This window comes from Phacochoerus africanus, chromosome 11 (genome assembly GCF_016906955.1).
Source record: "Phacochoerus africanus isolate WHEZ1 chromosome 11, ROS_Pafr_v1, whole genome shotgun sequence".
NCBI lineage: Eukaryota > Metazoa > Chordata > Mammalia > Artiodactyla > Suidae > Phacochoerus > Phacochoerus africanus.
This window is the reverse complement of record NC_062554.1, coordinates 46917351-46933182: the sequence shown is the minus strand read 5'-3', so window position 1 is coordinate 46933182 and position 15832 is coordinate 46917351. Positions and strand designations below refer to the sequence as shown.

The window sequence follows — 15832 nt, the reverse complement described above, 5'->3', positions numbered from 1 at the left end:
CAGGAAACCTCAGTTTGTACTGTGAATGTCTCTCAACTGCTTCAGTGAGGCCCAACCACATGAAGGTGGGCGATTGCCTTCACTAGAGTCAACTGCTTGTGGTGTCACCACATCTATAAAATACCTTCACAGCAACACCTGGATTAGCATTTGATTAAATAACTGGGTATTGTAGCTTAAGCTGGTTGACACATAAAGCTACCCATCACACCCTCTTTTATGGGTGTCGTTGGGGAGAAGTCAGCTCCACTCACTGGGCATTTCCCCCCGAGTCCCGGGCTGGGAAAGTACCAAGGATGGCAGAGCCCTCTACCCACCAACCTCCCCACCTTGACAGTGTCCTAGGTCAGGCTTATCCCACTGGATCCAGATCTGAGTGCTTTCCTCTGGGAAGGCTCTGCCTTGCTTCTGTTTATTTGAGAGCTGCTGGTAAGACCCGGTGACGTTTCAGGGAGCAGAAGGCTTGGAAGTAGGAGCAAGAAGACTGTTGCTTGAATCCAAGGGACCCAGTAGGCCAAGAGCCCTTAAGGGTGGGAACCCTGTCTCATCCTCTCTGTACCCCAGGGCTGGGCTGTGGGCCATGGGGGAGGTGCTCCGAATGTCCATTCCTTTCCCTTCATCCCTTCCCAGGTAGGTGCCCGATGCATTCTAGACAGAAGTCAGACCCGATTTTATTTAAAGTTCTTCTAAGAAGAAAATTTACTGAACTCTCTCCAATCTAGAGAGTTCTTCTTCCCCTTCCCTCCTCCTCTTCCTTCTTCTCCTCCTCCCCCTCCCCCGCTCCCTCCTCCTCCTTCTTCTTCCCCTCCTTCATCTTCTTCTTCTCCCCCTCCCTTCCCCCTTTCTCTTCTTCCTCCTTCTCCTCCTCCCTCCTCCTCCCCCTCCTCCTTCTCTTCCCCCTCCCTCCCTTCTTATTTTTGGTCAAAAGGTAAATTTTCATAAACTTTTTAGTCATAAGTAAGTCCAGGAGATGTAAGGTACAGTATAGTAACACTAGGTAATAATACTGTCTTGTATATTTGGAAGTTGTTCAGAGAGTAGATCTTAAAAGTTCTTATCGCAAGAAAAATAATTGAGAGTTTTTCCTACTATATAATCAAAATCCTCCAGTTTCAGGTTAAGCTCTCCCTAGGATAGCAGAAATGAGGAAATGAGAGTTTGGAATTTTTATCATTGCTATAAAATTTGAACCACCACCTCCTCCTTGATGCTGTCTACACAAGAGGCGCCAAGGGACAGAGATGCCTGCAAATGGAAAGACCCATCAGCGCAAGCACTGCCTCTTAGGGACACAATTGCCCCTTATCTTGTCTTTTGCAGGGCTTGAGGCTCAGATAGACTCAAAGAAGATGTTCCTGCTGCAGATAGTCCTAAAGCTTGAAACGGAATGGCTGAAGGAGGTTGTGATATCTCTTTCTTTGCAGGTCTTTTAGAGGGTGTTTCTAGATATAGCTTTGCCCAGAGGCAGAGGATGGACCAGCTGGCCGCTCCCTCCCAACTCTGGGATTCCAAGGAAGTGGGAAGGGTTTTCTCCTTTTAAGGGGTTCCCTATTTCATCTGAAGGTGATTGGTGAGGGAATCAGGTGTTGCCAGGCCACAGAGGAGACCGGAGACCACTGAATCAAGGAAGACTTCCAGGAGGGGAACAGCTTGGAGATGCCTCTTGAAAAGAGTCTGGGAGGAGGCTTGGGGTTGGCCGATAGGTGGGTGTGGGAGGAAGAGACTCATGGGGGCTGGCTGGCAGCCCTGCCTAATTTGAAGATGCAGGACTGCCCCTTGCTTCCTAAGAGTCCTTCTCTGGAACCTATACATAGCAGCTCTTCTTAACTCCTAAACCTTGCAAGGGAAAGGGTAGGGGCTGGCAGACAATCCACCATCACCTTGTATAGCAAGCAATGTTGCAGCAGGAAGGCTTTAAGCTAGACCAGAGGGAGAACTGGATAAGATGGGAGATGATGACTGAGGGCGTTCAGGGGATTCCTTTCTTTAAGGCCTTTAAAAACGAAGTTCCTCTGTTCCCCGCACCCCTCTCCTCTAGTCACAGTGATGGGTATTATAGGCTTTGGGGGCTTTTTGTCAGTTTGCATGTGACACATCAATTCCATGAGCCATCAGGAAATGGCCTTTTGTGGGACCTGTTCAACTGGATTTGGAATTGAAGAGCAGCTGGACCCCAGCAGATGTAGTTGAGTGTAGCTTCATTGGGCATAGAGGAGTGGGGGGACTGGGAGAGCTGGGAACACACTTTCCTGAGGAAGGTCCTTAGTGCCCACCCCAGAGCTCAGACTCCAGAGTGTAGAATCCCCTGCCTCTTTAGTTCAGCCCCTGGGGCTGGCGGGCACGGAGGAGTGGTTTTTCTTTGGTTTCTTCCTCTGAGGTCTTTCAGCCCTTGGATTCTGGGGATTCCCAGGAGGCTCTACCTAGAGTCCACCATGCATTTGGGGGGGACAGCACCCTCAAGGGAGGGAAGGATCTGGGGCCCCTCTTCGGGAGTACCAACACACCAGTCGCCCAGTAGCGACTGAGAATTCAGCCAAATAAGGATCTGCAGAATCAAATCAGATGCTGCCTCTGTCTGGCTAGGGAGGCTGCTTCTGTGCAGTCTCCCACACCACCCTGGTTGGAGAACCCAGCCTCCCTCAGCATAGCCTGGCCTTTCCCTCCTTTGGGCAACCCAACCCTCTCACACCGATTTCTCTTATTTGGGGTCAGGCTAGATTCAAATGACTGACCCACTGGCTTGTTTTCCCACTGGACTGTGGGCTTGGAGATCTGGGACTCATTCCTGCCTGTGTGATCAGCCCCCTGTTTAGGGCCTGGCACATGGTAGGATGCTGGAGAAATAAGTGTGAATGAGTGAGTAATTAACACCATCAGGTGGTCTCAGCTAAATACCTCTGAGCAAGAGGGAAAGGGACATTACAGGGGTTTGGAGGAGGGAGTGATCACTGTGGGATGTGGCCAGAGCGAAAGCCTCACGGAAGCAATAAAGTAGCCTTGTCTTCCATTGACTTGGGTAAATGGGTAAACCCATTTTCCTCTCTCAAGACAACTGAGAGTTGAATTCTCTAGCATTCTTTTTTTTCCTATCCTCCCTCCTACATTAATTCCTCTACCCTAGGCATCCACTGATCCTCCGTGGTGTGCTGGGGTGGCTCAGGTATCCTGGGAGAGCTGACTGTGTGCATCTCTTCCAGGCACATCTCCTGTCGGTAGCTTGAAACTGGCTAGGGTGGGAAAAATTGGCAAACACTGCAAACCAGTGCTTTTTCATCTTGGAAAGGATAGTCACTAAACATTTATCAGCACATTCACCTATTACCTGGCCATCCATTACCTATGCATCTCCTTCCTTCCTTTCTCTTCCCTCTCTCATCAATCTTCCTTCCTCCCCTTTTCCCTTCCCCCTTTTCAATGATTTTATCCAGTTCCCCACCTATTTACTCATCCACCCATCTACCATCCATCCACCCTCAATTCATCAATCTATAAGCCCTGCACCCATCATTCATAATCCATTACCCATCCATCCATCCATCCATCCATCCATCCATCCATTCATTTCCCACTCTGGTCCATCTAACTTTTATTTCTTCTGTATATCCACACAGCCATTCCTCCATGCTCAAATGCCTCTACTCTGTGTCAGCTTATTTCCCAGGCTCAGAATCTCCCCCAGACTTCTGGAAGCTAGCTGCATGAACTCTAAGGACTTAGCAGAGGTCTGTCAGTGTAGCACCCCAGGGTCAGCCACCACTGACGCTGGATCCATATCCAGTACCCTTTGGTTTTCCTCTTCTGCTGCTTCTTGCCCTCTTTGCTCTTTGCTCCGTGTAGCCTGTTGTCACCAGCCCTCTGACAAATTACCAGGGAGTTCAAAGGAGAGTGGGCTCCTGTGGGGCCTGAGAACAGAGGCACCAGGTGAGAGGGAATCCCCACCATGAAGTAGCATTCTCCGCCCCCAACACTGCCCCACACCTCCTCTTAAAATTCTGGCTGCTTTGTGATCCAAGCTTGTCTCTGTTCTTGTTCCTGCGTTATTGCAAAGGACTAGCTCTTCAGCCAGGTGAGCCAAAGGGGCGGGGGCTCTCGGAGCTTGACCTGGATTCCAGGGGGGAAGGAAGGGAAACCCACTCCCAGACATGCAGCCCAGAACATGTCTCTCTGCCTGCCCCCCCACCCCCAGCCACACCTACCTCCTGCTCTGCCACATCCAGCCCAGCCTGGGAGAGGCACAGACCCTTACCCAGTGTGTGTGTGCTGGGGGTGTTGGATTCCCAGGACCATGGCAGTGGGTCGCAGCCCAGAAGGGACCAGGTGGCCTGTCCTGGCAGGAGGTGGTCAGAGAGAGGAAGAGTCTAGAGTCTTTAGTTTTTCTCTCTTTTTTTCCCTGAGGTCTGGGATTGTATGATAGTCATATTCTGTCACTTCTGAGAGTATCTGAGTCCATACTTCAGTGGCCTCTCATCAGAGGGTGTTGCCTATGGCCTGGAGGAGAGAGGGTGGACAGGTATTGTTCTGAGTCACATAGCAAGTTGACCATGGAGGCAGATGAGAATGAAGTGTTTGGGCCCCGAGGACACAGCCACCTGGCTGGCACTGCTTGCATTCCTGCCCCTCACTACTGTTTCTCTGGCCTTTGTATCCAAGCAGGTTCTGACCTGCTCTGATAGCAATAACAGAAAATCTGTATGCGTCTTGTTAAGGCTTCTGGGATAGGCGTGGCCTTTCAAAGCCATCTTCCATCGAGATATTCAGGTGGCTCTGTTGACACCTGCGCTGAAAAAGGGAACCTGGGCTCAAATATCAGCTCCACCTCTTGACTTAGGCCAGCGAGTTATCTCCTTAGAGCTCCCGTGTTCTCATCTATTAAGTGGGGACAATTGAAATAGTTGTTGTAAGGATTACCAGAGATCATTAGGTCATGCACCTAACACAGGGCCTGGCAGTTGGCAGGAGGAGTTCAGTGATGAGTAGCCACTTAGCCCCAAACCCTAAAATCCAAATCAAACTGAACCCATCACTCCCTTTAGGGTGAGAAGCCACTCCGCTCGCTCAGGGCAGGGCAATCTTCCTCTGAAACCCAGGCCCGCTGATTACAAGGCTATTTGGTTTGTGTGACCCAGTTAATAACCCTCTGTCCCGTCGGCCTCTGCGGACACCTCACCTCTGCCCCAGGGGCCGCTGGGCTCAGCGAAGCCTGCCCACGGGTGAGGACAGAGGCTCCCACTTTCCTGATGAGAAGAAAGTGCGTCAGAAGGAAGCAGCCCAACTGGTTGCCGAGCCGTGGAAAACAATTAAACTGGGGGAGAAAAAAACCCTTTAAAAAAAATCAGGTTAGGTATGAATGTGCAGGGTGTGGCCCCCCTGTATAATTAGCCGCTCTGCTGGCTCCGGAGCCACGGCCGCCTCTCCCGGCCCCGTTGTGTCAGCCCCAGCGGCCCCTCCTCTCCGCTCTTCCTCCTCCCCGCTCCCTGAAGGTGTGTCTCGGGCTCTGCGGCTGCCTGTCCCACTCCCCGCCGAGACGCCCTCTGGAGAGGTCACCCACCCACACCTCCAGGGAGCCCGACCCAGACCAGCCAGGTGACCCGCGATGGAAGCCGCAGACGCCGCCAGGAGCAACGGAGCCAGCCCGGAAGCCAGGGATGCCCGCAGCCCGCTGGGCCCCAATGGCAGCCTGGAGAACGTGACCAAGGCCGAAGGCAAAGAGGCCAAGACCACCAACGGGCACGCGGGGGAGGCGCCCGAGAGCAAGAGCCTGGGCGGCGCCCTGAAGCCGGGCGAGGGAAAGAGCTCCCTGTTCTCCGGGAACGAGTGGCGGCGGCCCATCATCCAGTTTGTCGAGTCCGTGGATGACAAGACCTCCAGCTACTTCAGCATGGACTCTGCGGATAGCAAGAGGTCCCCCTACGCCGGGCTCCAGCTGGGGGCCAAGAAACCGCCTGTCACCTTCGCCGAGAAGGGGGAGCCGCGCAGGTCCATCTTCTCGGAGCCCCGCAAGCCCACCGTGTCCATCATGGAGCCCGGGGAGGTCCGGCGGAACAGCTACCCTCGGGCCGACTCGGGCATCCTCCTGCGCTCCAAGTCGGGCTCCGAGGAGGTCCTGTGCGACTCGTGCATCGGCAACAAGCAGAAGGCCGTCAAGTCCTGCCTGGTGTGCCAGGCCTCCTTCTGCGAGCTGCACCTCAAGCCCCACCTGGAGGGCGCCGCCTTCCGTGACCACCAGCTGCTCGAGCCCATCCGGGACTTCGAGGCCCGCAAGTGCCCCCTGCATGGCAAGACCATGGAGCTCTTCTGCCAGACGGACCAGACCTGCATCTGCTACCTCTGCATGTTCCAGGAGCACAAGAATCACAGCACTGTGACTGTGGAAGAGGCCAAGGCTGAGAAGGAGGTAAGAGCCGGGCCCCTCCCCCACCACCCTCGGGACCTCTCCTCGCTCGCTGAGTCCTCCCACCTCATTTTCCCACTGGGGGTGCTAGAGTCTGGGGCTCATCTCTCTGCTGTCCCTGGGTCTTTCAGAAAACACTTCTGTCCCCTCTACTCCGCCAGGCTGGGAGTCAGGGAGGGCTCCCCAGTCCTCTAAGGCCCCAGGAGACTGGTGTATTCTAGATGAGCACATAGGGGCTCAGCAAAGATAGGGGACTCGGCTAAGGTCACAGGATAAATTCAAGTCAGGTCAAGGATTGGCACTCAGTCCTGGGCTGGGTGGGCCTGGCTGGGTGTATCTTTTTCTTCTTCTTCTTCCTCTTCCTCTTCCTCCTCTTCTTCTTCTTCTTCTGAGGAGTGGGTTATGGGTGAGGAGGAGGGAATTTGGGGATGGCTTCAATGTCCTATTTTCTGTCTTCAGAGTTGGCCTTTGCAGGACAGCAGCTTCTTCTTGTTCCGTCTGATCCCCCATCCTGTCCCTTGACCCCCCCGCTGGCCTCCTTTATCCCCCCTCAGCCAGGCCCTGTGTGCTTTGTGTGTGTGGTTGCATGTGGTGGGCGTGCCTCTGCCTGTGGATGGACGCTCTTGGTGAGGGTTGGAGTCGGGGGGAGGGGTCTGTGTGTTTTATATGCACGTGGGTGTGTATATGCGTATGTGGATGTTTGCATAGGATTGTGTATGTAGCACGTCAGTGTGCTTGCATGCATCCTGTGTTCGTGATTCTGCCAGTAGTTCTGTGGCGAGGAGCGGAGGCGTGTGGAGGCTTGTGAGTGTGGTATACCCGGAGCGGGTGCGCCGGCTACAGGCTCAGCTGTGGCTGCTGCCCCTGGCCCCGCAGACTGGGGCCCTTTGCCCCCACTCCCCCGCAGCCACATAGCTCCCCGGCATGGGCAGCCTCTTGTTGGGGTGAACCTTCCCAGCGGTCAATGCAGGGGAATCGACTTTCTGCACCCTTCAGGCACCCCCTCTGTGCCCAGCCTTCCTGACCAAAAGTTTGTGGGTCACTGTCTCCCACCCACACTCCTGGGCAGGAAGGAGCCGTCAGAGATGAGAGAAAACTCAAAGATCCTTTTCCGAAGCCTCATTTGGCCCAGGAGCAAGGTGACCCCAGTTTCCCCTGCCTGGCTTCACGCTTCGTACAGGAAGATGGAGATGGGGGCCTTACTTAGAAAATCAGAATAGAACAAGGACCAATCGTCTTCATTCACCACAACCAAGAAGTTGCACAGCCCTGACTAGGCTGGGTTTTGGGAGACCTGGATTCCAGTCCTGGTTTTGCCTCTGATCAGCTGTGCAGTGGTAGCCAAGTCCCTTCCCTTCCTTCAGGCTCAGTTTCTCTTCTCGTGAAACTAGGGGATTGGACTCCATTGGAGATTTTCTTTCTTTCTTTCTCTTTTTGGCCATGGGGGATCCTTAACATGCTGAGCCACCAGGGAACTCCTAGAGGTTTTCAAATTACCCCATAGAGCCCTTGGGGAGCTCCATGGAGCTTAGGATTCTTGGGAATGTCTTTGAGGCGTCAGGGATGAGAATGGAGGCAAACTGATGCCAAAAAGACAGGGTCACCAGGTTCCCACCTCACAGCAAACAGTACGTGCTCTTGTTCATCTGTTGTATACATAGTGTTTGGACTCCAATTTTATCTGAATCAAGGGTATCTCCAATTAAGAAAAGCCTGAATGTTCTAGAGGGTAGTCTTTGGCAGCTTTCTCTGGTGGTACCTGGAATGTGGAGTTCATGTTCTAGTTCTGGGCAGGACTCAAAGACAAGCTGTGTCTTGAGGGCTGATAATGTAGGTCAGGAGGCAGAGCTCAGACAAACCAGTCTGGGGTGCATCCGCCCGGTTCCGCAGCAGCGGCTGTAAATAAACATCAACTTGCAGAGGACAGAACACCAGGCTTGATGGAGAATTAGCAGTCTCGCCCGTCTCCCTTCCACCTTGCGAGGGGGACATGGGCCCAGAGGAAGGAAGGAACATGTCCAAGCCCAGCGTTTGAGGGAGACACTTCCTAAGTCTCTTCCAATGTTTGAGAACAACTTGGGGAGGGGGAATGGAGGGGGATGGGATTCTGGAGGTTATGAGCATTGCAGGGGCTCAAGGGAAAATGTCTCATGCACTGGAGTGACTTTAGTGGTGGGAGCTTTACTGTGTGCCTGCGCTCGCCAGCAGCAGAGGTAGGCAGGGACGGGTGGAGCTGAGCAGCTGAGAAGAGCCGAGATGGAGGCGGAGCACCTTGTCCAGGCCTGGCTGTGTTGGAATGTCGGACGTGGGGGGTGTTGGCACGGATCAGCCTTAGGTGGGTTGACAGATCAAAGTGAATGAGCATGTCAGTCCCGTCAGCCTTCGAGGCAGCCTCTGCAGACCCAAACATCAGCCCCCACACAGCTCTTTGCAGGAAGCTCTGGCCAGAACCTGTTCTGCAGGCCGGTTGGTGGGGCCCAGGGAAGGTAAGCACTGACCTAACTTGGTTCCTTGTGTGGGACTATCGACGACACCCACGGCCCCAGTGCTCCTCCGGGCCTCAGCTCTACCTGTAGACTCCGAGCAGAGGCGGTGTTGGAGAAAGGCCTCTTGTGGGCTGTCATGACAATCCTTCCTCTGCTAACCTGAAATCGGAAGGTTTTCAGCTCCACTCCTGATGTCACAAGGAAGGGCCACAGATGTCCTGAGGTCCACCCCTTGCCTCTGGGGTTGGATGATGCTATTGCAGTGTTCACATCCATCCTGACCTGTCCCTCCAGGCCCTTCCTTCCATCTATCCCCAGTGCCCTCAGCTGCATCGGGTCAGAGTTGAGGACTCCTGGCCCTGGCTGCTTGCTGCGGGGAAGCCTGCCTGGCCTCTGCACCCATGAGTCTGCCTGGGCTCTGTGTTGGCAGCCTGGAGAGGTGTGGGGTGGTGGGGAGCACGCAGGCCAAGCATTGCCCTGGAGGGCCAGGTCCTGGCTCTCCTGTACAGCTGCAATTCGGTGCCTCAGCCACTCTCCTAATGATGCCATCACTTCTGTTCCTGTCACCATGGCCTGTGGCTTTACTTCCATTCTCACTGGGCGGTTCTTCCACGAAGGCTCCGCTGCTGGGTTGCTTGGCACAGGCGGTGGCTGGTCTCTGAGTTTTGGGAGCTGTGCTGCTCTGGGCCCTGGGGGCTCTTTGGGTAGGCAGCTGTGACCAGGATTCAGGAAGAAGAGCCAGGCTAAAGGCCTGGAGTGTGATGGACGGGCTGGAACCACCATCCTGGAGATTTGGGGGGAAAACTCTTGCTATAAGACGGGGTCAGGGAGAAAGGAGATAGACTGACATCTCTGGGTGCTGAGGGGGAAACAATCAGATAAAAGATGTACAGAGGCAGGAGTCAGAGTGGGACAGTGATGTGTAGGTAGGGAGGAGACAGTCTGTCCTTATAGAGCACCTCCAGGTGCCAGGTGCTGGCCGAGGCCTTTATGTGGTTACCACAGTCCCACCGGGTGGGAGGAGCTACAGCTATTTAATAGGTGAAGAAAGGAGCCCAGAGATGCCAAGAGACTTACCCAAATTTACAGCGCTGGGGAGTGACGGAGCTGGAATTCAGACCCCATGTGGCTATAGCCCAGGCTGTTTCCTCTTCACTTTTTTTTTTTTTGGTTTTTAGGGCCATACCCATGCATATAGAGGTTCCCAGGCTAGGGATCTAATCCGAGCTACAGCTGCCGGCCTACGCCACAGCCACAGCAATGCAGGATCCAAGTTGCGTCTGCGACCTATACCATAGCTCAGGGCAACACCAGATCCTTAGCCCACTGAGCGAGGCCAGGGATCGAACCCACAGCCTCATGTTTCCTGGTCAGATTTGTTTCCACTCAGCCATGACAGGAACTCCCTTCTCTTCACCATTTTTTTTTTTTTTTTGTCTGTTGTTGTTGTTGTTGCTATTTCTTGGGCCGCTCCCGCGGCATATGGAAGTTCCCAGGCTAGGGGTCGAATCGGAGCTGTAGCCACTGGCCTACGCCAGAGCCACAGCAACGCGGGATCCGAGCCGCGTCTGCAACCTACACCACTGCTCACGGCAACGCCAGATCGTTAACCCACTGAGCAAGGACAGGGATCGAACCCGCAACCTCATGGTTCCTAGTCGGATTCGTTAACCACTGCGCCATGACGGGAACTCCTTCTTCACCATTTTAAACAGTGTTTTTATAAAGTTGGCAGGAGCCCCTTGGGGTCACTTGGGAGGGTCTGATTCATGGGGTTGGGGCCTAGGATTTGTATTTTTAAGTCTCCCTCAGGGATTCTAATGCTTAGCCTGGAATCTAGACCATTTAACCAGGAAGAAACTGAGGCCTGGTCGGTGCGCTGACTTCTCACGGGCTTGCTGCTGGTCTGGAGATGGCCCCGGTGATGCTCTTCCCACCCCATTTGGCCCCTTCCCGGTCCTGACCCCCTAGGAAGAAGGGACGGGGAGCCCCACCTGAGCAGGCTAATACTGGGCTGTTTGACACTGGAGTGGGAATCGGGAAGTCTATCCAGAATTTCAGATTCTTATCCAGATAATTACCATTTGTCTGAAAGTACAAATTTGGCAATTAACTGGCTCATTTGGCAAATGTCACAGCCAACGGCCCGTGTGGTTAATTCAGTCCAGGGACAGATCACAGCCCCATCTCCCCTTCCCTGGGGCAGCGGGGTGTGTGTGTGTGTGTGTGTGGCAGTGCAGGTACACAGGTCCAGATAAGTCCTCAGGTGAGTCTGCATCTGAAGGCCCATTCCAAGCTGAGGCACCAGAGCATCTGGCCATCCTTCTGTGCCACCAAGGCTGGAAGGATTTCAGGGCTGAGGGCTTGTTACAGGCAATGGAGAGAGAGGCAACCTTGGAGGAGGAGTGGTGGTGGGGAAGGGAACAAAGAAGGCATTTAGGGACAGGCCTGGGCATTGTGGAGGGAGTGGAGGGAGTGGGGTAGGAGGAAGTCAGGAGGGCATGTAGATGGGGGCGGAGCTGTGAGGAACTGAGGCCCAGGAGGAGGAAAAGAGGGAGAAAGCTGAGGACTCAGGGGGTGATGGGGAGGGTGTGGGGAGGAAAGGGGATGACGGAACGAAGTCGAATGGCCGAATTGCACCATCTGCGAGGTGGGGGAGCCTGGGCAGGTGTGAAGGGCATGGACGCTGTCCTGGAAGATCAAAGACTAGCCTAGAGGTTGAGGCCACAGAACAGGAACTAGGTCCCATTGCTGCTGTGTCTCAGTTTTCCCACTTCCACCGTGGGAACCCAGACAAGCTCCTCAATCTTTCTAGGCCTTGGTTTCTGCCTCTGTAAAATGGGGGAATAGCATGAGAAACAATGGCACTTGGTAGATGCCCAGTGATGCATTTAGCATCCTGCCTTTTCCTGCTGCTGCAGGAGAGCTAGGGATTTGGAGCCTTCCTGTCTTAGATTGTTTCCTATATCCTGCCTTTTCCTGCTTTGGGGCAGCCCTTCCAGCAGGGAAAAATTGCCAAGAGCTAAACAGATGCTGGACAACCCCCCCACTAAGGTCTCACTGCAAACCCTCCTCTCCTGACAAGGTAGTGCTCCTTCCTGAGGTGAGAATGGATCCTTCAGCAGCACAGAGCTCCCAGCCCCAGGTCCCTTCTGACATCCCCTGCGCCCTGCAAGTCTGGGCCTGCAAGGCCCCCTCCCAGTGGGTGTTGACTCTGCTGGTGCTCCAAAGAGATCAGGAGAGAGTCTCTCTCCCCTCCGCCCTGATGGCAGCTTCCGCCCACTGCGGCAGACAGCTCGTCTTCAGGTTTTGACCCTGCCCTCGCTTGTTTCCAGATCAGCGGCCTCTCCCTCTGCCCCACCCTGGCTGCTGGCCGGCATCCCCAGCTCTCCTCCTCCGGCCTCCCCCTTCCCTGCCTCTCTTACACAGGCTGGACCCCCTGGGGCTGAGTCCCGTTGCCCTTGGCCTGGGCTTTTCATTGTTCTCAGCCCATCAGACTCTCACTCCTCTGTATTCTGTGCCTTCTTCCTCCCTCTTGGCCAGGGAGTCTGTGCTCATGTGGCTAAGAACTTCCCTCACCTGCAGGCCTCAGCCCAGCCTCACCCTTGCCCTGCAGCGGCCAGCAGGTCCCCGAGTACCTTGGCTCACTCCACTGGCTCCTCACCTTCACCTTCTCTAGGCAAACCTTCTCCCACCTGCAGGGCTTAGCCCCCCACACCCTCATCCAGCCCCCATTCTATTTTCCCCAATACCCTCCAGTCCATCCTTATCCACCCTTTAGCCTCTACGTCACATCCTCAGCCTAATGTCTTGCCCTCCCCGCCCCTCCATGCACACTTCGCTCTGTATCCCAGCTGTGTACATGCCATACCCTGGACCCCAGCACCACGGCACACGCATGCTCTCTGCTGAACATCACCAAGACCTCTCCTCTTTGCACCTGCCTGCTCCCCTCACTCACCTGTGCCCTGCTGGCCTGTCTGCCACCCTGACTTCTCTCCTCTGGGCCGGGCTCCCGGTCCCTGGAAGGTGCCCTGCACAACAGCGGTGGTGTGACCCCTGCTCCGTACTTTCTCTAGAGCCCCCCTTGCCTGATCGTGCCGCAGCCCACAGCCTCTCTGGGAGGCGATCCTCCTACCCCACTCCAAGTAAGACGGAGTGACGGCGGCATGGAGGCCACCTGCCTGGAGGTGGCAGTAACTGGTTTCAAACCTTTGGACTCCTAGTCCTGTGCTCTGGGTGGGCACCTTCCTGGCTTCCCCAGGCTCATTTCATGGAAGGGCTGCCCTTCCCGCCTCACATCCCACCAGGCCTGGGGTGGGGCTGAGTGCACTTTGGTTTCTGCCCTCCTTGTTCTGGGGGCTGAGGAGGGGGCGAGAAGCCCCAGGGCCAGCCCCTCCATCTCTGAGCCAGGTGAGGAAGCTGTAGGGGAGGGGGCTTCCAGCCATCCCCTCCCCCTCAGGCCTGCTCCAGGGGTGGGGGGAGGCCCTCTGGGGAGGCCCCCAGGTCTGCAACCTCTGAGTTCCAGGCTCTTGGCTCTTCCCCTTCATTGTCTCTGCGGCCCACATGGGGTCTGGCTCCCTGTGCCTGCCACCCTCCCACCCCCGCATCTACCGACAGCTGGCTTCTCTCGGCCTTTGTCCAGAGACCGGGCCAAATCCTCATCCTCATCTGCTTTTATTCCTCTCCTCTTAACAACCATTTTCCATCTCTGGTGATGGCATTTTCCATGGTGTGGGGTTTCCAGCCCTCTGCTGGCGGAGCACACACTTGCTGAGAAGAACATAGCATCTTTTGCCAGGAGAGCCTGGGGTGTGGGCTGGGATCAGGGGCTTTCTGCCTGGGAGCGCTCGGCTCCTGCCCCGGGCCTTCTCACCTTCTCTACCAGCTCTTTGAGCCTCTGGGAACTTTTCCACGAAGGCCAGGACCCTCTCTCCTCCATCAGTCTACTTCCCTGGGTGTCTGCCCCAGGCACCCATCTGCACCCCCACCCTGGCCTGGAGGAGCGTCCAGGAGGTGTGACGTGGTGAAGTCAGTGCCCAGCTGCTCCGGACTCCTTGCCAGCAGAGCTTGCATTCCTGGTGATTTGTGGCTTCTGCATCTTGACTCTTCTTGTGGGTTCCTCAAGGAGACAGCTGGAAAGGGGTGGGATTTTCCGGTGTGGGCAGGAGATCTTGAGCCTTCCAGAGTGCTCTCGGATGCCTGGGTCTTCCTGCTGTCAGGTGGAAGTTACCTGCCTGTCTTCCCAGCTGGAAAGTATTTGGGTGCATTGGGTGGTGGTGGGGAACCTACAGAACAAAAGAGGTGCCTCTTGGCTGAATTGGGTTGGACTGAGCTTAGCACCTCCCTTTGTGTCTCTTTTGTAGCTGCTTTTCAAAAAAGGGCACTTCTCCCATGGAAGCAAAGTAGCGTCCCCACTTTCCAGACCCTCAGAGCTCACCTCCCAGCGCACTCCTGCTCCATCCTCTTCCATGCTCACCCCAGACCCTGAGAGCCTGCGCCCTCTTCCTGAGCAGGGGTCCCTAGGACCTCCCCTTCTCTTCTCACCGCCCTCACTGCCTCCCTCCCTCGCTAGCCACTCTCTTCCCCCAGGGACCCTGAATAAAGTCCCCATCTTGCTCAGACTTCAAGACTGTACTCCCTTTCCTATAAACAGGTTTATAGCCGTGCCTGCCTGGACAGAGCCCCCGCTGGCGGCAACCCAGGTTCCTACTTGCAACACAGGTCTCACGTCATGTCATAGAAACGCTGCACACTGTTACCGCCACAGAACACTCCCTGGGCTGGGCTGGGCTGGGCCAGGTCCTATTTCTCCTCCAAGCTGTTCCCCAGTGGCCCTATGTCCACTGAAAGGAGTGGGAACCCGTAAACGAGCTTCCTTCCTGCTCACGTTGGGTGGAGGGGCTGGCAGGGGGTCAGCCCTTTACAAAACATGGCTGGGCTACTGCAGGGGCCCCAAAGCTCCAAGTTTACGGCAAAGTGGTCTTTGACTTGCTGCTGGATCTTTGGTGGCTGGTCTGGTGTCTGGCCTATCCAAGGGCCTGATGAGTGTTTGCCGAATGCGGGCCGAAGGGCTGAGTGGTGGGCCCTGCTTAAGTTGGCTCCCCGGGTAACCCCATCACCGATGGGTTTGATTCTCTTCCATCTTCCCCCTCCTCCCTCGGCCCGACTTCTCCTCCAACCCGGCTCCTTCCCTGCAGACGGAGCTGTCACTGCAAAAGGAGCAGCTGCAGCTCAAGATCATTGAGATCGAGGATGAAGCTGAGAAGTGGCAGAAGGAGAAGGACCGCATCAAGGTCAGCAGCCCCCAGGGCTCCCCCACCCCGCAACCTGAGGAGGCAGGCCTGGGCTCCTGCTTTGGGCCTCAGGCTACCCTTACATCCCACCCTTGTTTCTTGGGGGGTTCTCTTACCCCCTCTGGCATTTCCACTAATTCCCCTTCTAAGTCTGGGCCACACGTCCAGGTGGGATGTTACCCATCCCTTAATGCTCATTTTATATCATCCCATCATATAAAGACCCTGGACCAACTTGCCCTCCAGTGTGTCTTCCAATGTCCCCCAATATCTGTTTTGCTCCCCAGCTATCCAGCCACCCCATGCACACCATGTTCCCTTTAGCTGTGCCAGTGTGGCCAGATGTGTGTCTGCCATGGCTTGAATACTCATAAACTGCGACCTGAGATCATTGCCCCTTGACCCTGGCTACAGAAACACCCCCTCCATTTACTTTCTGACTGATGTTCGATTCTGGTTGAGGTTTCAATGAACAGAACTTGACTCATCTGGAAACTTTTGGGCCCATGGAGTCGCCCAAGGATGGAATGAGGGTTCATGTCAACCCACCAAGGGGGATGAGCTGCAGATAGACAACAAAAGGTGGACTGTAAAAAAGCCTGCCCATCTCCACCAATAGATGGCATGCCTCGGTGTTGCCTTTGAATGAGATTCTTGGT

At 55.1% G+C, this 15832-nt stretch overlaps 1 protein-coding gene across 3 annotated transcripts in view; it reads left to right on the top strand.

Moving 5' to 3' along the window:
* Positions 1 to 5386: 5386 nt before the first annotated feature.
* The window catches only part of TRIM29 (tripartite motif containing 29), a 28125-nt gene continuing 17679 nt past the window's right edge, over positions 5387 to 15832 (top strand). For 2 of the 3 annotated variants that reach the window (XM_047753101.1, XM_047753100.1), the window contains exons 1-2: positions 5387 to 6394; positions 15078 to 15173. In XM_047753101.1, coding sequence (XP_047609057.1) covers positions 5594 to 6394; positions 15078 to 15173 — 897 coding nt within the window. In that variant the 5' untranslated portion in view covers positions 5387 to 5593. The remainder of the gene's footprint in view (positions 6395 to 15077; positions 15174 to 15832) is intronic. The other variant, XM_047753102.1, reaches the window with a different exon arrangement.